The 24,463-nt window shown below is 44.5% G+C and overlaps 1 protein-coding gene across 5 annotated transcripts in view; it reads right to left on the minus strand.

Moving 5' to 3' along the window:
• The window catches only part of ASTN1 (astrotactin 1), a 303,494-nt gene that overhangs the window by 46,196 nt on the left and 232,835 nt on the right, over positions 1-24,463 (minus strand). For all 5 annotated transcript variants that reach the window (XM_060643585.3, XM_060643583.3, XM_060643586.3 and 2 more), the window contains one exon: positions 22,542-22,730. In XM_060643585.3, coding sequence (XP_060499568.1) covers positions 22,542-22,730 — 189 coding nt within the window. The remainder of the gene's footprint in view (positions 1-22,541; positions 22,731-24,463) is intronic.

A 24,463-nucleotide genomic window follows, 5' to 3' on the forward strand; every position in this document is an offset into this window, starting at 1 on the left:
GAATAACACAACTTGTCTCACTGGGTTGTTCTGAGAGTTAAATGGGATAAGACATGTCAAACCCTTAGCCTGGCCTCCAATAACTTAGCTCTCAATGGTAGCCATTGTTCACCATTACATCTCCAAAACCTAGCCCAGTCTTGTAGCACAGTCTGAGAACCCAGTAGGTACTCAATACATACAAAATGAATGAAAAGTGAACAAACATTGACGATCAAAAACAGAACAAGGATCTTCATGAGCTAGAGACAGAACAAGAATACTCAGTAGTAAGTGAGGACTAAACTTGCAGGCTTTGGATCTGTAGGAACCTAACACACCAAGGTTGCCAGGAAGTCCGTTCCTACATAGTTAAGGGATCAGAAATCCCCCACATTGTGGGGAAACAGACTATGATTGAGGAAGGGCTCCACTACTTGCCCCCCAAAAGTGAGGCCAAGGAAGCCATGCCTAAATCCAGGCTTCTGTGAGTACTGAGCTGCCTGCCTGAGATGGCAGGAGGGAGGAGAGCCAGAATGTGGCTGACCCACTGGCTTTAGTACTGGAGTCATGACAGCCCCATGGGATGGGAGAGGGGAAGGAAAAGATGATGCTAAATTCATAATTCGTTTGTGACCACGTGCTTCCATGTACACCTTTGATGCATGACAATCAATCAAAAGATGTGGCTGGTTTGCCTAATGGTGGCCTCTCAAGCATCACTGTTAGTAGTATGCTTGTTCAAAGTGACATGGTCCCTATGGTCCCAAGGTGACCCTCAAGGCTGGAAACCCATCCCTCCAGCAGTTGGGCGATCTTTTCATTAATCCTGGGGGGAAAGAGGGGACACCTGGGTGACTCACTTGGTTAAGTGTCCGATTTCGGCTCAGGTCGTGATCTCACAGTTCGTGAGTTCGAGCCCCACCTTGGGCTCTGTGTCTCCCTCTCTCTCTCTGCCGCTCCCCTGCTCATGCCCTCTCTCTCTCTCTCTCTCTCTCTCTCTCTCTCTCTCTCTCTTTCTCTCTCAAAAATAAATAAACATTAAAAAATTTTTTTTTAAATGGGGGCAAATGGGTAGAAAAGATGCTGGTGACCATGCTGAGCTTTACCTATTTCAAATAAAAATGCTACATAAGATTAAATTTTGATCCCCCAAGCCAACCTTTCTAGTTACAAAATATTTCTCCCTGAAATTCAATACTACTTGGATGGTTCCTGCACAGGTGGGTAGTATATAAATGGCAGTATTTAAGGACCTTGAGTAATGATCTATAATACTTAGGGGTTAGTACTAAGAGAGTGCTAGGACTTCTAGATTCTTTTTTATTTTCACAGAGGAGAGAAAAAGCAAATCCCTCCTAGGTTTCAGGAAGACCTCAGGGGTATCTTTCCCTTATATCAATCTGGAATCAAAAACCCACAGAGAAATACAGAAGATAAGCCACTTCAGATATATCGAGTCATGAATCCTATCTTTTTCTAAACCTTGTAGCTATAGGATCTTGGATTTAATTTTCATTCCTATGGTAACAAGTCTACTGGAGGACAATTCGGATATTGTCTTCATTCTAGTCTAATGTCAAAAAAATAAAGCCACACAATGTAATAGATGTCTGCCCCTGTGTGCATGTGTATGTGTAAGTGCACATACTCCTAACAAAATACAGTCTCACCCCAGTGCCAGGAACTTAAGTGATATCAAGGAAGCTGGGACAAAAGGACTCCTTTAAGATGGTTGATAAGAAAATTAATCATTGATATTTCCAAATCCCTGAGGCACATCTAACTGTACTTTCAGAAACAGAAGAAAGTGAATGTTGTCAACAAGCAACCAAGGCTGAAATTTTGTGTGTATAGTGGGAAGTACTCATCTCAAGGTTGTTACCAGTATTTATTTTTTTTTTGAGAGCAAATCTTTTTAGATCCTTCTTGTGCTTCTGTTTTCAGCCCTCCTAGGACTTTCTTTCCATCAAAAAGTTGGTTGACATCAAGCAAAAGTCAAAAGACCCAAACTGGAACTCAATTCAATTTAATAGAGCAAATACCAAGTTATTGAATGTCTATTTACAAGGTACTGTGCAAGTCTTTTGAATATACCAAAATGAATTATGTGTAATCCCTACATTCAAAGGCTGTATTACCTTGTAGAAGAGATAAGACAGATATATGGAATTTCAGTGCCTTTTTTTTTAAACCAAATCATCAGATAAGGACCAGACAGTATCAGGATGATTAGACCATTCTAATCATTGAGGAAAGCTTCATTGAGGAGAGGGAGCTGTTGGGCTAGGCCTTGAGGGATGAAAGCATCCTTAATAACAAGAGCTACCATTCATGGTAGGAGTTGGCAACTCTTTCTCTGTAAAGAGCCAGAGAGTATATATTTTAGGCCTTGTGGCTCACCAGTCTCTGAAGCAACTATTCAATTATGCCTTTGTAGTGCACAAGCAGCCACAGACTATATGTAAGCGAATGGCATTGCCCTGTTCCAATAAAGTGTTATTTATGGATACTGAAATTTAAATTTTATATAATTTACACACATCGCAACATGTTATTTCCCCTTTTATCTTTATTTTTCAAATATTTAAGGAGGCAGAAATCATCCCTAGCTTGTGGACCATACAAACACAGATTTGCCTGTGGGTCATATAGTTTGCGGACTCCTCATCTCCTGAGTTCTCACTATACACGCGATGCTTTACAACACATGCTCTCATAGAACCCTAACCTGTTCTGTGAGGTAGATGCTATATCATTTCCATTTTCTAGATATCCGAAGTAAAGCTTAGAGGACTTAGGTCATATAGATTTCAAAAACCCTGCTCTGAACCACTAGGCCACCCTACCTCCTAGTAATGGTAAGCAGCTCAGGGGAATGGTGGAATTAATAGGTTTTCTTTAGCCAGAGGCATTCAAAGACCTAAAAAAACTCTTTACAAGGAGTATGAGGTTTGCCATCATGGCTTGCTCACAGTGAACTCATCTTAGATCTCTGTTACCATCATGTTCTCTCTTTTCACAGGTCATGCAGGGGGTGGATATAGTGTTTGATAGCTTCTACTTTCCAGAATGTAATATTCTCCCATATCTGAAGGAAAAAGGACAGCCTTCAAGCATTCGTTCCAACCTCTAGAGCCCGCTGCCCCCATGACCGCCCAGAGCCCACGCGTGGACCTTGCTAGCCTGTGCAGGAAGCGGGCATGCTCACATTCATCATTCTCTTCACATTGCTAACTTCTCTGCTCACCACTCTGAGCGGCAGTTCTCTCTTGCGCGACCTCCTGTCTCTTGTTTAAAAGCAATTTAATGTGCTAGAGAAGACGGAAGGAAAACAGGAGTTTCCATGTCCTTCCATCACCTCTTAGGATATCAGGTGGTGGTCTCCATCCTTCCTTGATCACCTTCCTTCTCTGAAAGAGCCGAATGCCCTTCACACCGTCTGTGGGTCACAGTGGATCACTGGCTTCCAGATATGATCCCGACAGCTTCATCAGTCAGTAAATATGCAACTGTTAAAGATCTGTGATGTGCCCAGCATCATGGTATGTACTGCGGAGAGTGCTCAAGTATAAGATACTGACCTCCAGGAATGTGCAACCTATTTGAGATAGCAAGACTAACAAACATGTGGTAACAGTAGTAATAACAACAGCTGATCTTTAGACATCTTGCCACTCTACCGAACACTTTGTATATACTCTGCCCACGAAACAGCAAATCCGGACTTAGTAAGGAGGGTATTATCCAAAAGGATTATTGCGTGGTACACGGGTGGAGTGGGGATACCATTGCAATAGGAAGAAGGGATTATTACAATAGGGAGAACGCTCTGGTAAGGTCTGCAAGCATCTCAAGAGTTAGGCAAAAAGAGGTTTTTTTTTTTTCTTTTACAGAAGGCAATTAACAAAGCTAGAAAGAAACAGGTGTGGTGAAGAGGTGTGAGGCCAGCCTATTCTCCGAAGAGGCAGTATGTTCCGTCAGGTTGACTGTGGGCCAAAGGCCAGGGGTATAATAAAGTTTGATAAGCAAGCATTTTGTTTTGATAGATCCGTGGGGACAAGCAGTTTGGGTAATCCTTTATAAAGAAAAGAACGGGGATTTGAGGGTCTGTATCTGGCCTTCTCATAAATAAAGGGGACAACCATGACTCTTATCACAGTCTCATAGGGAAGCGTAGTTCTTTGTGGTAAGCCATTTTCCAGAACACAAATGACTGGATTTCTTACCATCCAGGCTAGATTCAACACTGTCAGTTCTTCATACGGACCGTAGTGATTGATGCTGAAACTGTCCCTACCTTCTGGATGACAGGACTGAGCAACAGAGAGGTAAGTCACTTTACTCAAGGTCACAGAGGTCTAAATGGAAGTGCAACGTGCACCTGGGCCTGATCCTAGGGTGCACAATCAATCCCGCATAGTATGGTTAAGATTGTCAGCGTTACTGGAGTCTGGAGGGACAGAGAAGTCTCAGAAGGCTTCCTGGAAGGCCACATTCTAAGAATGGACAGGGGCTGATGAGGTTGTCAGGGACAATGTGGATGATCAGGTCAAAAAACAGAGGCGAAGGTGGCCAAGGAGGTCTTTAAAGAGTGTTAAGTCTATGCCACAGACGTTTTACATAGATAAGGTGACACAAGATGGGGTAGGGCCGCACTGAATGGGCCCCTGAAAAACCACACTGGGACTTTTAGGCTTGGGGCAACAGCTAGGGACAAGCCTCTGCCAGAGCTTGACGGTAAGTGGCATGGGGCACAGAAGTGGGTGAGGAAGATGGAGTGGGTAGTGAAACGTAGACTGACTTTGAATGACTGAATGTTTGAACAAATGGGAGACTGGAAGCCAAAGCGATCAGCCACGAGGCTGTAGTAACAAGGCGGGCCTGTCAGTCTGCGGTCAGACTGGGGCGACTCTCACGTGTAAGAACAAGGGGCAAACCGAGGTGGGGGGAACTACAGAAGAAATACGAGGATTTGGCGCCCTATCTGGATAGAGGAGGTTAAAGCTTTCACCTTATCAGAAGGTCTGTAACAAAAGCTTTTTTTCTAAGTAGACTTCATAGAACTTTTGTTTTTCAGATCTGCTAATAACATTATTACAAGTAACAAATAGAGTGACAAATAAAAAGATGTTCGAGCTTTAATGGGAACGAACAACCGAAGTGAAAGTTAAGCAGGGTTTTGGGCTTTTTTTTATATCTTCAGAAAGCCTTTAGAATCCTAATATGTTTTACAAATCTCCAAAAAAGAAATACCGCATCCAACGTTGTTAGAAAATAATGCGAACGTGGAATTCATTTCTTGCAGAATCTCTTGTTGGACGGGTGTGCTACTGGAAAACAGCTTAACAGTGAACATTCTTGAGGACCTACTATGGGCTAGATGCTCTAACAGCCTCAAGACTCTTAGTCCTCACAATGTTCTGCCATATTCTCCTTATCCCATTTTGCAGATGAGGACACCGAGGTCAGAGGCTGTGAGTCACCTGTTCTAAAACTGCTCAGCCAAATCCTTTTCCTCTCCACTCTGCACCATGTTTCCTTCCACATCATAGATACACGAGATCTTCGAAGTCAGACTTCCCTGGCTTTCTCCAGAACACCCCCAATGACTGCATTTTGCTGGGTGGTTGTCAACGACTTCTGAAGGCCTTTCCTGGGATGCAGGATTTCCCACATCATGGGCCTGCGGATATCACCTTCCGATCTATTGGCTTTCACCTGCCGTTACCCAGGGCTTCTGGCGGTATCATTCCGATTTTAGATGACTCTTCTTTTGTTCCCCCCAACCTGACATCTATAAACGTGACAACACGGGCAGGAAAGGGCACGATGAGCAATCTGCAGCTCCTTCATGCAGGCTGGTGTGACGTGGGGAGGAGAGGGAGGGCACAGATAAGGCCTGATGTATCACATGTCCTTGGAATTAACATGCACCACACCAGTGCTCACAGCCGCTACCATCACAAACTGTTTAGTGTTAAATTTAGAATAAAAACCAATTAAAAGATAACAAGGAGACATATGCTCAGAATGGCAAGAATCAGAGTATTTACAGAAATATGACCTCTAGCTACTGCAGGGAGGCAGCAGTAGGTTTCACGAGCCTGAATCTCCCCGCCTTGCCCTGTCCGTTCTCTGTCTTCACCAACACCCGAGGTTCATCTCCACCCAGATTGCTTTCGCAGGAAAAACTACGGTCATGTTTAATACGGTGGATGGACTCGCTTGTACCTGAACACCTGAGACCACACACGTCACCGCTAACCTCGTTCCCCCTGCGCTAGGCCAAACGACTGATCCGGGTTCAAGGTACCTCTCCTTGGCGTCCTGCCATAGCACAGGCTGCTTGTGAGATAAGAATACAGGTGAAAATGCAGGTTCCCCATTCCTCCCGTATATCTCCATAAGGTGTGACTGCAGTTCAGGAGCCCCCCACAAGTGAGATCTTGCTAGGATGAACATTCCAGAAAGGTGAGTTTGCGCTCTCTGGATCCCCAGCCTTGTCAGCATCGAGAAGCAAATTGTACTATCACAAAAAGCAAAAATTCTGCTACTCAAAAATCCGTATCAGCCTGGTATAATGTCTGAGCCGAAGAGCTTTATTTATTTATTATTTTTTTAGTTTAATTTTTTAAGTTTATTTATTTTGAGAGAGAGAGAGAGTGAGCAGGGCAGGGGCAGAGAAAGAGGGAGTGGGAGAGAACTGCCAAGCAGGCTCTGCACTGTCGGTGTGCAGCCTGAGGTGGGGCTTGAACCCACAAACTGTGAGATTGTGACCTGAGCTGAAACCAAGAGTCGAATGCTTAACTGACTGAGCCCCCCAGGCGCCCTGAGCCAAAGAGCTTTAAATTCTTGCTGTTGCACGATGAGGGAAATCACTGCAGGGCCCCAGGGCTTTCTACTTCCATCCATTTACCCCCTCCTTACCCTCTTCATCCCTAGAGTCACTTCTGGGGGACATTTCCCAAATTACTGTCACATCCACCATATGCTTGTTCTTCCCCTTAGTCCAGACCCTCCACACTTCGGACTGGTCTACTCCAAAATTTTCCTGATGGCCATCCTGTCTATAGGCTTTATATCTCTCACTTATCCTCCAAGATGTTAACGGGTGTGTGCTTCTAAAGCATCCTGGGAACATACCTTTTCTCTGCTGAAATCCTTCAATAACTCTCAAATGGCTTTAAGGTAAAACTAAGGCAACTGGGATGGCCAGCAGGCCCTTTACACCAGTCCCTTGGCCTCTCTCTAGCCTCATTTCCCCTGAATTCCATCCCCCCGCCCCCCGCCCCGGCCCCGGGTCTCCTGTGCCTTGCTTTGTTCCTACTGAGAATGTCCTTGACCCAGAGCCTGCCTGCTAACATCCACTCACCCTCAGTTCTCCATCCAGGCAACATCTCCTTCAGCAGGGTTTTTTCAGTCCTGCCCCAGTCTGGAGCAGGAGGCCCTCTTCGGTGCTTTCTGTTCTCAGGTCTCTTACAGCTTTTATCACAGTATTACAACTTCAGGTTTGCTGGACACCTTCCCACGTATTTTATGAATGACTTGAGGGCAGGGCCTGGCTCTTATTCACCAGCATACTTTCAACCCTTGGCTTAGGGCCTGGCACTCAGTATACTTTTAGCAGCAGGTGCTGAGTGTTTGCTAACTTGTAGACTGGAACCCTCTCTCCAGGGGTGGGACGGCCAGCTAAGAGCTGGGCTGAGCAAGGATTTTATCTTGTTTGCTAGTATGCGAATAACGCCCAGCCATAAGGAAACTGTTAGGAGTAGATCATGTCATGGCAGATCTGGCATCCTTACGGGATGGGGCGCTCATCTTGGGTCAGCATTATGGCGGATCGAAAATTCAAAGAGAAACACCGGGACAGTGGAACTGGCGTCCAGAGCCCTCCTGGGCTTCAGCACATGGAGAAGCAGATGCCATAGCTCTGTTGAGACTGGGACAATGAGTGACCAAGCCCGGGTTCTGCCACTCTCTGTGTGACCACAACCTAGTGTCTTCACATCATGGGCCTCAGGTCCTCCCCTCTGGAATTAGGGGTGCTAGACGGCCAGTGGGGGGCGGCAGAGTCCTACTGCAAGGGTACATGTCAGCAGGCAGATGTCCCTGGGAAAGGCTTCCAGTGTTCAGGACCCGGGGCGGGGCGATCTGGGACAACACATTCACCTTGCAGATACCCCAAGGGATGCAACTCTGGTCTGCAAGGGGCCTTTCGTGGTTTCACAATTCAGAGGGACTGAGAACAACTCACAAGAGACCCTTCACCAAAAAGGGTCATAATATATAACCTACCCCTTCCCTTCATAAAGTGATGAGAAATATGGTATATGTGAAGTACTAACAATTGTAAGTTACCATTATAATGATTTCTCAGTGCCTTGGTGGTTTTAATATTTTACGATTTTCTAGATGAACCAGGCAATGTTCCCAGGGAGACACAGAATCTGAAGCGGACTCCAGGCTCTGAGTGTCAGCACAGAGCCCGATGCGGGGCTTGAACCCATGAACCGCGAGATCATGGTCTGAGCTGAAGTTGGATGCTCAAACGACTGAGCCATCCAGGCACCCGCCCCCCCCCCCCCAATTTGCTTTTATCTCTAGATTATTAATGCCCTTTGCCTGCCCGAAGAATGCAGGATACGTGATGTACCCAGCTTCCAACATATTAATGACCCTTGACGAGAGAGACTGTGCAAAGTTTGAAGGGATAACATCTCTTCTTTATATTCAGCCCTGTAAAAGAAGGCAGGGACCAGTAAAGCTTGGAGGCTGGCGTCTCCGGATATCCTCGTCCACATTACTGTGATCAATACTGAAGATGAACCCACGGTGAGCAGAAGCTAAGGCAACATCTACGGGGAGTCACAAAGAAGCGGGCCGAGTCCCTGCTCTCTAAGGGAGGAGTCAAAGCAGACCAAATAAAAATGCATAAAGCCATAAATGCCCCCAACACATCAATATATATAGAACCAATTACCACAGTAATCGACTGGATTTGTAACAAATTGACGGGAGGGGCCCTGGCAGTCAGCACGGGCAGCCAAGGCACGCACAAAGAGAGACTTTATAAGCTGCCCCTGTGGAATCAACCTGACTAAAGAAAAACCCCAAGGAAACAGAAAAGTGTCAAGGGAGTCCAGGCTGTTGGTCTACCCGATTAGGTTGTTTTTCCCTGTCACGGGCACTCACATTTCACCTACAAAGCACGTATTTTACCTGGCAGATTTACTAAGAAACTGAGCGAAAGAAATGCTTCTTTCTACTTGCCTTTTTCTTTCTTACTTTGTTACCATTTTTTTTTTTTTAATCATCAAAGCCAAAAATGTTTTTGAACCTGCTTGGTTTTGCAATTGCCTTAAACTGAGGGCTCTTTGCTGACATCACGTTCCAACTAAGTGGACTGGCCACTGTCCCTTGCAGGACGTCATCAAGTCTATGGGCCTCGTGTGGTTAGGATTTAGCTGCGCTGTCTAATTACACTGGTTTTTAGGGGAAGACCGGTGTGACGCAGGCACGAACCCTGTGTAGGCAGGCGCCACCCCTTCTCCGCCTCAGCGAACAGACAGCCTTCCCAAAGCTGCAAGGTCTGGGCATCCCACATGTCCCAGGCACAGCCCAGTCCAGCCCAGCAGCATCTCTCCCCAGAAACGCTTGATGTTGTGAAGGGTCTTGCACGTAAAGTTCTGCACACGGGTCCCTTTGCTTACCTCCTTCCGTGTGTCCCAGATTCCTCCTGTGGGCAGCCACCATGAGCCCAGACTCTTTGGAAGTTGACAGAATGTGCATAAGCCTGCCCCCGAGAAACCTTCCAAGGAACAGGATAAACTCCCAAGGTGGAAAGTGTGTTTTGGACCTTGCGATGGCTTCCTTTGCCTCGTCTGTGGGTCCCCCTGAGGGCTCAAGCATGCTGTCCCACAGATACTGACTAGCCAGTTGCAGGAAGAGAAAGAGGTAAGGTAAGGCTGGCAGAGAAAATAGGCCTTCCTTCAGCATCTAGAATTCCACAGTGGGTCAGGAGCCCTCTCTTATTAACCACTGATGCCTACCACTGTGCCTGATCTACAGCAAACACTCAATGCACATTTCTGCATGAATGGGTAAACATCCGTACCTTGCAAAGGAACTCAGCCTTCCCTCATCGTGCGGCTAACCGGGGTCTACATGTCACGGACTCTGCTGACGGCAACTTATCGGCAGGAAAGTCAAAGTGCATGTGGGAATTTTTAAAAGAGGGACGTTGATCTGATCAGAGAACTATCTTCCTCTCATCAGTAATGGATATAGAGATGATATATTCTGGAGCCTTTGACTGATGCAGCATTAATCATCTAGGTTTTGTAGTGTAGCTAGCTGGCAGCCGGGGCCAGGTTTCAACGTGATGTCGACTACTCCCACTTTTTTTGCAAGTACTTACTTACCTGATCCCTTTCTTGATGATTTCTTTGACATCAGTTTTTCTTATGTACTTTTTAATTTTCTCTTTAATTTATACCTTCTCCTAATTGACCCAACTTCCCAAGAGTTCCGTGAGATTCAGAAAGAATCCTCTAACAACAGAGGAATGGCGATTAGGAACGAACCAGAAATGGCTAGTGGCCACACAGAGAAGCTCCGATGGACACGGCTTGTTGATTTATTGGTTTAGGTCGAAATGGTTTTACGTCTTGTGTTTCATTTTAAATACAAGCTGTGTGCTGCACCTAATACCTATCCCGCCCTTTTCCCAAGAAAACTTTCCTACTTGCTTTATAAAAGAAATGTCAGGAAACGTGGTAAAAGAAAGGCTGCTATTGGCTCCTAGAACATTAACTGGTAGACAGAAATTGGGGATAATAAATCACAAACTGAAGGTCCACACACGGATTGACTCCACTTTCTAGTATTTAATCCTAGTCCTACCTTGTGCTGATCACCTGATTTTAATGTCCAGCCTATTCTTCTAATGCCAAACCCCAGGACATGACATTATCCCCACCCCACCCCACACTCAAAACAATCAAACCTGGAGATAGGGGGAAGGGACAATGAAAGGGTGGACTAGTGCCGGGGTCTTCGGGGCAAGGTGTTCAAAGAGATGTTATCTTAGCCATTCTGCTGTCATTTCCCTTGGAAAGGGAAGAGGAAGAGAAAAAGTATGGCATTCACTCCTATATTCATTCCACCAATACTGACCGACTGGATGCTAGGTGCTGTGCGTGGCGTTACACATTGCTGGAGATGGGGTAGGCATGCGGGGTGAACCCAGAGATCCGTAGATGTTCCTCTAAAGCGTCCGTTAATGGAAACCAGGCCAAGATAGGGGTCTAACAAAACACCGAACTGCTAACGAGTTCTCTCTCAGCCCCAACATCACTTACGTTGGAACTCTGGCTGTAAATAAGGCCAGGGACCCATCTCTGGGGCACGAGAGGAATCAGTGTCTGCATCTGTATGCAGGCAGTGGAACTAGACGGCAGAGGCTTTGAATCACAGGTAAAAGGAAAGGCTGGTACAGCTGGACACATTCATGAATTTTTCTCCCTTTGTGGAATGCACCTGGCAGCTCCTTTGCACTTAAAAGGCAGAAACACCCAGGCTGCTTATCAAAAAGGCCTCCCCAGGGATCCTTTTCCACGGAGAGCACATTCTCACAGCCCCCACCCCTTACTCCCACCAAAAAAAGAGTTGTGCTTATTTCCTGATCTTTTCCCAGCAGGGGGGTGCTACAACTGGAACTGAAAATAGTTGCTAAAGGATGTGATGCTGATCCTGATGTTTGGAAGGAAGGTTTGGGCCCCCTGTTCCATGAGCCTGATGAGTAGGTGACTTGTAAAATATACATCAGCGTTTCTGTGAAGCACAGAATTTACCCAGGGCAAGTTTTACTGATATCCCTTTGAAATTCTTATCAGTTACTATTTTGTTCAAAAAAAAAAAAAAAAAAAAAAAGCTGAGCTGCAAATTTATTAAAATAATTCTAATAATAGTAATAATAAAAAGCCTTATACTGAATTGAACACTTACAGAATACTAGACATTGTGCTGCATATATAACTATTATGTTCAATCTTTACACAATCCTCACTTGTAACGTAAGTATTAATAGCCCTATTTTATAGACATGGAAACTGAGGCTCACAGCCATTAAAGAAACTTCTCAAGAGTCACAGCTAATAAAAATTAAAAAAAAAAATTTAATGTTTATTCATTTTTGAGAGAGAGAGAGCAAGAGAGAGCAGGGGAGGGGCAGACAGAGAGGGAGACACAGAATGTAAAGCAGGCTCCATTCTCCAGGCCCTGAACTGTCAGCACAGAGCCCGACACAGGGCTCGAATCCATGAGCTTTGAGACCATGACCTGAGCCAAAGTCAGATGCTTACCCGACTGAGCCACCCAGGCGCCCCAGCTAATAAAAATTTTGATTGAAATCAGTCTGACTTTAGAACTTACTACAAAAGCAACTACACTAAAACTCCTTTTATTGTAACAGCAGTTGCATTAACCTATTTAGCCATGAGCCAGGCATTATTAAATGTTCCATTCTGTTATCAGAAGTAGAAAACACTGGCTGAGTATACAGAGTCACAGAACCTTAGAAGTAGGAGAAATTCTAAGAAGTATCACCTGATTCAAGGTAGTTATTATACAGGTGAGATTATTTTGAGGAGGGTTAAGTAATTTACCCAAGGCCAAGGCTGGCTAATGGTTCAGCTGAGACCAAGAATGTAGGTCTTCACTCCCTACCCAGTGCTTTTTCCCTCAACACACTGCCTTAGAGTCGGATGGGCGATAGAGACCTATTACTACTTAAGAAACAGGCACTCATCCCCAAAGACATGAAAACCCCAAGTGAGGTCAAGCGTAGATTTTCACATTTGATGTGGAATATCCCTTTGCATCATCATCTATCTTGTACATTTATTTCTGACATTTTTTTCAGAGATTAAACTATTAGTTGTGGAATGGAGCGCATAACTTAAGATCGAAATCAAAATACTGGTAGATATATGTATTGTGCCTTATGCTTATTTCTCTTGGTCTATACTACCACAGCCAGCCCACACGAGCACTGATCTACATGCTGGATAACACGGGATGGGCTAATATAACACTGTATGTTAACTATACTGGAATTAAAATTTCAAAATAAGGAGGATGGGCTAAACATACCGGTCCCATCTCAGCTTGCTGAATCTAGGAAACAGAACAAGTTGGGCTCGAAGTGGAGCTTCTTCTCTTCATATTCCATCAGAGAATCCAGGCTCCTCTGTTTTCCACAGTCATATTGATCATCAGTCTGATATTTACCAAGTAACTTCATATGCCCTCCTAGAAGCATTATGCTAGAAGCTATGAGAATTTAAAAACAAATTATGAAGCCTTTGCATTTACTATTTCTTCTGCCTGGATGGTTCTGTCCCAGGTCTTTGCATGGCCAGCTCCTTCTTGTCTTTTCCAGGTCTCAGCTCAACTTCATGCCCTTATCATCATCACTGAGGCCTTTCTGTGGCCGCCATCTTCATCAGCCCCCAGTCCTCCAGCCAATCTCTATCACATCACCTGGTTTCAGTTTCCTTATAATATCTCTCTCTCACTATCTAGAATTATTGCTCTCATTTATTTGTCACCTGCCACTCTCTGTCTCTCTTCAGTAGGATATAAGCTCCACAAAAGCAGGAAAGTTTTCTGTGTCATTCATCATTATATGCCCAGTGCCTAGACCAATGTTTAGATAAATCAGGTGTTGACTAAGTGAATGAATAAGCCCTCTTCCAAGAAGCAATCAATCAAGTTGTGAGGGCAAAGCTTACATGCTTGGAGTAGAAAATAATCCAGAATACTATATAATTAACTACTAAATTGTAGGTATGCACAATATGTCACTATTGTCAGGCCCATAATTATATGAAAGGAATTTGATATGACTACCAGAATTGTCCCATTAACGAAAATGTTAAATGTTAAACTATGAAATGTTAAACTATGAAATTCTGTAACCATTTGTGGATTCTAGAAGAAAAAAACCGGGGCCTCATAAATACTAAATTTAAAAATACCTAGAAAACGCTTGAGATATTAAGATGAGAACAGTGTTGCCTATAGTACAAAATTTAGAAAAATCAGCTTATCACCTTTAGTCCTGATTACTGGCATGTTTCCAATTCCTTTTAGCACCTGAGGGCTTAGGACTGTTCAATTCGGCACACAAGCCTATCGATCAATGGCTTAATCAGAGAAAAGTCCTGGACCAAAGTGAAAACCATTCAGTCGAGTCCTCTTATCTGTGACACTCCTCTGTGGGGATGACACCAGGATAGGCCCCTGGAGGCCACCGTGCCATGGCTCCATCATTAAAGCCCCTGCACCGGACAGGACAAACAAGGACAGTGGGGGAGCCCATTCCTTGTTGGGTCTTTGAGACAAGTCTATCACCTTGCTCTTCAAAACGGGTCCTTGGACAGGCAGCATTGGCATCAAGTGAGAGTTGTCAGGACATGCAGAATATCAGGCCCCACCCCGACCTACCGGATCAGAATTCCCATTTTAACAAGATCCCAGGTGATACATATTGCGCAATAAATTTTGAGAAACGCCACCATATAGGAAAACGAAAAACTGCTGCGGCCACTGTGCCATTGCTCATGGCCCCCCGAACCCACAACAATCAAAAACTCCAGAAAACTCAAGGTGAAAGGCAGCGGATCCACTATGCAGTCTAACGAGGGTTGACATCTGGCCTTGTCAAGCTCATCTTAGACCAGTGACCTGGCTTCAGTGACGTCCTGGCCCCACCTCCATCTTGTCCACTACACTTCCCACCTTAATCTCTTCTTGTACCATTGGCAGGCAACATGGCATGAAGCTGCCCACAGTCTGTGTCAGGAGGTGAAGGTGTCCTGACTCTGCCACTTACTAGCTATGTGACTGCATGCAAGTTATTTATTTAAGCTTTCGGAGACTTGGTTTCCTTATCTATAAAATGGGGAGGGTAAGACCTAGGGATTAAATGAGAAAAGTTATATAACATGCTATTTGGTAATATTATTCACAGTGGTGTCTTTCTGCAGCCTAAAGATCCAGTTTACTCTGGACTCTGCATCAGAGCCTAGGGGACTTGAAGATTCAAATTAAACCTCACCCGTATGTTTAGGAAAGCTTAGCTCCTTTTCAAAGCCTCTGTTTATGACACCACCAGGCTCAGCTTCAGCAGCACCTTCACCAGGCCGTCTGCCTGGGAAAGCCATAGAACAGCTGTCTCCTCTAAACCTAAATCCCCTCTCTGCTCACTACAGGGCTTTGCGTGGAGCAGGCCCTCAGCAAATGTTTGAGGAACGAATTAATTAATCATTTAAAGAAAATAGCTATATGCCATAATTGCCTTGCCACTTGAGCGCTAACTTCATCGTTGTAAACGTGCAGAAAAAGAGCCTTTGGAACTGGCTTGCAACCTAGGGTTGTAAAGCATAAAGCATTATAGAAACGTGTTTTATTGCTCTTTGTTGGATTTCTATGTCGCGTCCTGAACTTAATCAGGTTTTCATGCCATTTACCACGATTATGTACGTTAGCCTGCAAAGTGCACCAGCGTCACGTGTCCCACCCTGGGTCTCTGCTGACCAGCACTCACAGACCAGGATCAGAAGGCTGGCGGCCGATCCAGCTATTGTTTCTGCTTCAGCCATGGCAGACATCTGTTCATTATTCTGGGGAAAGGGACCAGCTGAGTCTGTCTCGGGCTCTATCCACCCAAAAACAAATCGATGGGAAGTGGAAAACGTGGCATCCTGTGTGGTAAAAACACAATGCCATGTAGGTGGTTTACTTTTCTTCCTTTGACTCTAATCTGACTTAAGACTTGGAGCTAGAGAGTCACCTTACTCTCCACCACACCCCCACCCCCAATACAACCCTCAGCTCCGTATCATGGAAGAAGAAGAAGCTATTCTTCTTAGCTTTCCCCACGGAGAGGAGGCAACTGGCTAGAAACAAATAAACAACAAAAATTCAGTGGATTATGGACTAGAAAGTGCAGCAGACAGGAAGAGTTTCCTAACTCCCACCTGTCAACCCAGATAACCCCACTGATGTGCATGCACCAAAGGCAATGGCAAGAAAAGATAATGACAAAGGTCAGATCTTAAGTAACAATGGAAGTGGTATTGGAAAAGGAAAGGAAGAGAGCCCTGAGGAAATCCGCTCCTGAATGGAGTATTAAAAAGAAAAAAAAGAAAAGAGAAAGAAAGAAAGAAAGAGAAAGAAAGAAAGAAAGAAAGAAAGAAAGAAAGAAAGAAAATGTACTGGGTGTGTCAGTTTGAGGATGAAAATTAAGCCCTTGGAAGTTCTTATTTGAAGAAGATTCGATGTTTTCTTTTTCCTCACTTTTCTTTCTTTCCTTTTTTTTTTCCTTTGGTCATTTCTCCGGAATCTACATATCTGTAACTCTTTACTGGTTTCTTTTGAAGTATGAACAAAGTAAAGGATTCATTCCTTCAAAAACAGTGAATGCTAATTATATGCCAGGCACTGCGTCAGGGATGCAGAGTCAAATACCAAAAGGAAATGATGACATTGTTTCGCACTTCCTCCCAGATTTCTATCCCAAGTTCAGCTCTCTGTAGATACAATTGTACGTTTTGTTTTGTTTTGTTTTTTAAGTTACCTTTGTAAGTCTCCACTCCACGGTAACACAAACTTTTCAGAATGTATTTTTTCCCATGTGTTAAAAGAGTTTTATTGTAAAAGTGGCACATGCTTGTGGCACCTGGGTGGCTCAGTCAGTGAAGCGTCTGACTTCGGCTCATGGGTTCAAGCCCTGTATCGAGCTCTGTGCTGACAGCTCAGAGCCTGGAGCCTGCTTCGGATTCTGGGTCTCCCTCTCTCTCTCTCTACCCCTTCCCTGTCCATGCTCTGTCTCTCTCAAAAATAAATAAACATTAAAAAAAAGTGGCACGTGCTTATTGTGGGAAAAGCAATACAGAATTTTTTAGTACAAAAAATAAAAGTCTCTACCCCATAGCCCTAATCTTGGAGCAAACAGATAATGTGTGTATACACACACACACACACACACACACACACACACACACACACAAAGCTATTTTGAGATTATATACATATGTTTCTCTCTATGTAGGTATATATATACATAGACATACTGTATACACATATACATATTTAATGACAGATTAGAAGATTATACATATATATTTATATAGTGCGTATTGGCATATATTTATATGTATAATTTTTAAAACGGATGAGACCCTAATATATCTACTCTTCTGCAATTTGCTTTGTTCACTTGCAAATGGCTACGGATGGAACCTCTCTGGATGGATAGACAGTAAACTAGCAACAGTTGCCTGGCTGCCTCTGGGGTGTGGAACTGGAACACTGGGAACTAAGAGTGGGAGGGAGATTTATTTTTCACTTTATTCTGTTTTATACATTCTGGATTTTTTAAATAAATAATCTTTTTAAACCAAAAAAAAAAAAAAAAGAGAGAAAGAGAGAGAGAGAAACAGGGTAAGTGCTGTGCCATCCATTATCGCGGGAGACAGTCCTACAGGGAAATGGCCACACAGAGAAATGGGAAGAGTGCTGCCGGGGGATAGGATAGGATACAAGGGGCTTTAAGAGGCAGCAAAGAACTCCACCCAGAGGATCTGGGAAGGGGTGGTGGGAGGGGTGGCACGTGAGCTTCCGTCAGCTGGGAGAGCAGGAAGGAGGGGACTGTGGAATGGAGGTGGAACAGAGGACAAGGTGAGACAGGCAGCACACGCCCACAGGCTCAGACGTGTGGAAAAGGCTCCAAGCCCTCTTCCAAACCCTGACCCTGGACCCAGAGTTGGGGCCTGAGCCTGGGACTGGGTATCGTTTAATTGCAAATGGCAATTTATAGAGCTGGAGAGGGCAATTAAAAAACAAAAGCAAGAAACAGAATTCAGAGCCGGAAAGACTCATTTGCTGATCCTAAGGGGCTAAGGAGAGAGGGAGATCCTTCCAGAAATTAGACAACTGAACGGACACCTGGGAAAGGAGAAAAACAGGGAGCCCCAAGAGGAGACAAGACAGGGACCCAAGAAAAAATTTCTGAGTGAGACAGAAACATATCTAGGGCCTTGGACTGGGGCAGGGAGGGAGCCTCTAAAGCCTTTCACTGTCTGGAAGCAAATGCAAGGGTTTGGGATTGAGAGCGAGCAGCCTTGTTATCATCAGAGTGGAGGATACTTGGGGCATGGAATGGTCAGTGATGCAGCAGCTGCAGAGGGCAGAGATGTAGCTGGTTGGAAAGGGCTCCCAAAGATGCCCAGGGCCTGATTCCCGGAACTTGTGACTGTCACCTGTGAATGGCAAGAGGGACTTTGCTGATATGCTTAAATTAAGACTCTTGAGATAGGGAGATTATCCTGGATTATCTGCATGGGCCCAATGTAATCCAAAGGGTCCTTACAAGAAAGAAGAAGCAGGGGGCGCCTGGGTGGCTCAGTCGGTTGAGCGCCAATGATCTCACGGTTTGTGGGTTCGAGCCCCGCGTCGGGCTCTGTGCTGACAGCTCAGAGCCTGGAGCCTGCTTCATATTCTATGTCTCCCTCTCTCTCTGCCCCTCTCCTGCTTGTGCTCTGTCTCTCTCTTTCTCAAAAATAAAAAATAAACATAAAAAATTAAAAAAAAAAAAAAAGGAAAGAAGAAGCAGGTAGGAGTCCTGGCAGACAGCCAGGTGACTCAGAGATTGGAGTGACACATCTTAAAGATGGAGACAGCCAGAAACCAGGGAATACAGTGGTCTTGAGGAGCTGGAAGGGGCAAGGAAGGAATTCTCCCCTGGAACCTCCGGAAGGAGCCACCTTATTGATACCTTTAGTTTGGCCTATTGACACGGTATTTGAACCTATTGACACGGTATTTGAACCTCTGGCCCCCAGAATAGTCAGGGAATAAATTTATGTTGTTTTAAGCCACTTAGTTTGTGATTTGTTATCGCAGCCCAAGGGAACTAATACCAGGAGTGAGGTCATGCTCACGTTGAGAAGGCAGCCAGGGGTGAGTGAACAGCTTCAAGCTGAAGAGTCTCATGATTAAGTGGCATTTTAAGAAGATAACAGTATGATGTTGAGTGGACTAGAGTGGAAGGAAACTGAAGAAAAGGAGACACGTGAGGACGCAATTTCAGTTTTTCTTATGAGAGCTGATACCATAAGCTCATACGGCTTTGAGACATGGACAGGAGAACCTACACCTGTTGAAGAAGTATTTGGGTGGTAAGAAGAACAGAACTTTGTAAATGAGTGAGTGTGGAGGACGGAGGAGAGCATCTAGACGTACTCCCCACTTTGCATTTTGACCCATCGTTGCAGTGCACAAATCTACTAGTGGGTACAGAGAAAAGAGATGGTGACCGCTGAGGTCCCTAGAGCATATCCAGATAGAAATGCTCAACACTCAAGGGCAAGGTTTCAAAATCTCAGAGATGTAGGCTAAGGTAGACACAGAAGAGAATCACCCAGCAACGGGGAAGAAGAGATGAACATTAAAGATGAAATTCTGGAAAACAAGCAAGATGTAAATAATTTCTTCAGAGGAGGAAGGGGAGAAAGGCTGAGAAACAAAGGCCAGAGATTTATGAAGAGAATCTAGAGGGAATAGAATCAGGGACTTGAACAGAAGAGAGAATTTTCAAGATGACAGACCTGGTCAAGAGGGACAAATTCTTCAGTTGACATAGATACAATGGTCACCGAATGGAAAAGTAAACCTCTGACTGAGAAGCCCTTGATTTCCTTCTCCACTATTTCTGTAGGGTGACAGGGATTGAAAGCAAATAATAATAATCTGAAGAGTCAAAAAAGAATCTGAGGAAGAAGAGAAGAGATATATAAACTACTCACTCAACATCTGGTAGTCCTTATTTGCTCTGTAAAAAAAAAAAAATTAGGATACGCTAATCCTGAACAATAAGTGGGAGTTTATTTTTCACAGGTTTCAGTCAGACTTATTGAAAGACAGATACTCCTCAATATTGGTGTGGCCACACCATGTAGCGGTAGTGTGACAAATAGGTGCGTGATGAATGAAAGGCTGGCTTCTGAGGATCTGGCCAAAAATATCCATCTGTGAGTTTCCGTCAGCCAGGCAGAACTAGAGCACTTTGCATGTCTATAATAAAACCCACTTGGAAAGCTGCCGCATGAGAAGGGCTTTTCCTACCATTCCCACAGCCGCAGCCACCGCCATCACCACCCGCTGTCACCATAACTGCCTCCATCACCACTAACAACAACCACAGTAAACAACTATTGGAGACTTACCATGTGCCCGGCTCTGTGTCAGACCCTGGGGATTTAAAGTTGAATAAGGCATGACACCTACCTTTGAGAAACTGTGCAGTGATTTGTACAGAGAAGAGGGCAGTCTTTATTCTAATGTCTGACCTGAGAAAGCTGTTCACATAAAGAGGAACGTGTAAGGATCCATACACTCTCGGAGCTGGGAGGAACCACAGAGGGCATTACAGGGGAGGTCCGGGCCGTTAACTGACGAAGCAAAAGTCACCTGACGAATTCTAGAGACCCAACCCTTAAGTCCTATGCATTTTCCATTTCGTTTCACTCCTAATAAATCTCCTTTCCTATTCAATCTGTGAGCAATTTTAGGCATCTGATCACAGGCGCAAAAGTGAGCAATAGAGAATCCCTTTCCACTAGAAGGTTTTGAAAGTTAGAGTGGACAAGAACATATAATCAAGGGACTCGAGTCCAAGAAGATGGCACTTTTATGTCATGGTAGGTCCAGCCCTCTCAGAACACTCGTCACCCCTAGCGTATAAATCCCATCCTGGAGCAACCCTCTCAGAGTGCAGAAAAGTGGAAGAAAATCTTCCTTCATTTTACGTATTTATAAGTCTTCATCAGGAGCATCCTTCTTTTGGAAGAAAAGGAAATTAGTCCCTACAGAGGAGAAAAATATTTAAGAGTAGTAAGCAGACCAAACAATAAAAGAGATAAACTCTATGATGCAGAGGTAAGACTTGGGAGGGGGGTGGTACCCATGGATAACTGACAGATATCAAAGTAGATATACAAAAATGTTTGAATATCTTCTGAGATCAATAACAGGCAAGGTATTGTATACATAATACTTATGAGAACTAGAGTCACCAGTTGGACTGTGACAAAATGAACTTGAGAATGGCTTGAGATCAAGATGGGAAGGTGTAGTGCCAAGGTCATGGATACACCTCCCTCCTGGGCTCAGGGTTTAACTTCAAGGACATTGCAGTGCTCGGTATAGAAGCAAAGAACAGAACCAGGAATACAGGGGAAGGTCAGGCTCATTTCCCTGTAGTCATAGAACCTGGCCATCCCTGAACCACTGGCAAACAGAAGCAGGGAAGGAATTAGCCTTTTGGTTCAATCATTAGGCTCTGGCATAGAAATGTAAGAAAGCTTTGCCAGCTGGAACTGGTCTTATCTACATTTGCTTACATGACACTCCTTTCTTGGCAAATTGGAATAGAACAGTATTAGGAGACTGAAGTTTGAAAGGATACTAGAAGCCTGTGATTATGTCCTTGGGTTTAGAGGAATCAGGGCTTGGAGGGAAATGGCTGCAACAACTGGGAGCCCAGACACAAGCCTCTTACTGCTTCTGGAAGAAAAGGATAAGCCGGAAGAGAGGCCCTCATGCCTCTGCTACCTATCAAGTGAGACAAAACAGAAGTTTCTATGGAGCTCAGAGAGTGAAGAGCATCTCAGCCATGGGGGCACATTTTCCCAGTCCAGCACTGCTGACATAGGGGTCCCCTCATTTCAGAGAGACTCTTGATCATTAAATCTTAGGATGACTTACTTCTTGAGTTTCCATTGCACTAATTTCATGGCTTGCCCTTTAGCAACTCACACATCTATAACTCGGCCTCATCAGAATGCCATGAGACTAAGCTCGGAAGAAATTCCACGAATGGCGATTCTACATCAGTCTTGGTTGATCAGAATACATTATTTGCCAGCCAGTACTCCTCCCATACCAGAAGGTGAATTCAAAAGGTTTGAATAACTCCAATTTCTTATACTTACTTGGACAGAATACTAACCGGCTATCCAAGAGTAGACAAGGATTTATTTGTAAGGCTGTTATTCAGAGATTTATAAACACTTGAGCCAATGGAGATTTCCTCTTAGCACAAATCAGTGGGGAAAAAATGGGCCTAAAGATAGGGCAGGATGGGGTGAGAAGCAGAAAGTGGTGGAGACTGCGACACTCTCTTGCTCCTCCCACATTCCATGAGAACAGTCGAATACTTTGCCTTTGCCATGAATGCACAGGGCCTGGTAAATACCCTTAGTGGACTCTTTTCATGGTAACTCACAAAGTGACCATACAGTTTTGACCCCATCCTGTATCTAAAGTTTCCCCAAACATCCCAACCCTGGCAATTTTAAGGATGGGCGCAAAGCATCAAGACAGTATCTGAATTAGTCCTTTGCCAACAGACTCCTTTATTTTGGTCCCATGATTTGCACCTAGACAGCCGTACCTGCAAGGGTGTAGAATATGCTGGTGAGCACATCACTCACCTTTGCTGATGTCTTCATATTCCAGCCAGAGTCGCCGCTGCACCTGCTTGTTTGGGTACCATATGGAACAGGACTCCTCAAAGCCGTAGATAGCTTCCTGGATGTAGTGGTTGCCAAACTGGTCCAACAGGGCCACAAAATCCCCACGAGACGTAGCTCCATCCAGGGAGTGGAGCGCATTGCTGAGGGCTACAGAGAAACATCACCCAAAAGTAAGAGTGAGGTCTCACAGGGTGGGGAGCATCTGGATTCCCAGGCCATTCAGCCTCAAAAGCAGAAGTACCTCTGTGGCCCAAAGTGATGCTGGAGAGCTGGCTGAGGTATCAGGTGAACTTCTCCAGTTAGCTACATCAGACACTTTAGTCCCTAAATGAGTATCTTTTCAAGGCAGTTGGTTATGCTGTTAGCTTCATGCAGGCATTACATTGCCAAATCTAACGCCCTGCTTCAGTCAATCTTGGGTTTTCTTTTTCAAATCACAAGTCATGACATCAAATTAATTTAGTGAGCTCAAATAATAGCATTTAAAAAAAAAGAATAGCATAGTCTAAAATAGAAACACAAACACCAGCGAAGAACATTTCACATCGTAAGATGATGTACTGTTTCATGAAACTTCTTTTGTGCGTATGTGGGGGTGTGCATATGCACAAGGTCGCAGTGTAAAAAAATGTATTCTAACTGTGGGTAATGACCAAAAGAGTTTTTGGAGACAGAATATTGCCTTCAGACACAGACATTGGTAATGGGAAGATAATGGAAGAAGAGGAGTAAGGAAAGTCCCTAATACACTATTCATATTTATTTCAGAAAATCCAAAGTGTACAAACAGGGAAATACCAAATGGAGGAAAGGATCTGTCCCCCCCCCCCCCTCCCCAGCACATCTCCACAGATTCATTTTCCCTGTTTAGGAGAATTACACCTGTCAGAAAGAGAGCCCACAACAAATTTTCCAAACCCAATGCCTTCTGAACTTGGACAGCTTTAGTCTGACTTCCTCTGTACACACCTGTGTCCTAACAGGACAAGGCCGAGCCCGGCCCAGGCTCAAGACCCTTAGTGCAGAAGTCCACATCACCTGTGATGCCACCTGTAGCTTTGAAAGGCATGTGGCAACAGAGATGTCCCCCTGTTAACCCTTGATGTGCATAGCACCTGTGCTGGGTGCAAACTCAGCACGTGAACAGCCCAAATTCTCTACTGCTACATTTCCCGAGAAGGAAAAGTAGCTTAGTTCTTTCAAGGATTTTCTGTACCAGCAGAGTTTACTTCAGGAAGATTCCCCAACCCAATCCCTTCCTGCCAAGAACTCTTTCACGTTAAAATAAAGTTCTGGGCCCCCTTGCGTCCTATGGACATGTTCTGCATCCTTAATGCAGTTTCTTTCCCTAGACGTAAAACTTTACTTCCGTGAGGATATGGCTCATTTCCTCTTTATGCTTCTCTACCTGTCTCCTACCTTTTACGTCTCTCCTGTTGGCGCTAAGACTCTGCCTTTCTGTTGTTGACCCAAAGGTCTCTCCTTGTCTTGTCCTCCTGTGCCAACAATGTCATCTGGCTCTAGTTACCTTTCCACCCAACACAGAGAAACAAGACCCTATGGCATAAAGTTCACATCTGGCATGTTCTTTAGGTAGCTTCGGAGAAAGAATGCGAGTAACGTTCTCCTGGTCCCAGGGGATGACGTGGAATGGAGGTGTGCACCTGTATTAAGGCCTTGTCTGTAGCAGTTTTCCCATCTGCAAATCACACATTCAAATAGCTTAAGTGCTAGGAAAAACTTGATTCAAGGCATTGACCACTAAAGTGTAAAGACACTTGTACGAGCACCTCACTGTTGTGTTTTGGCTCAATTTGTCCTGAGTTTTGGAATTCACTACTCCTTAACTTATTAGCTAGCTCTCTCTGTTATCTATCATC

This window comes from Panthera onca, chromosome F1 (assembly GCF_046562875.1).
Source record: "Panthera onca isolate mPanOnc1 chromosome F1, mPanOnc1 haplotype 2, whole genome shotgun sequence".
In the NCBI taxonomy this organism is placed as follows: domain Eukaryota; kingdom Metazoa; phylum Chordata; class Mammalia; order Carnivora; family Felidae; genus Panthera; species Panthera onca.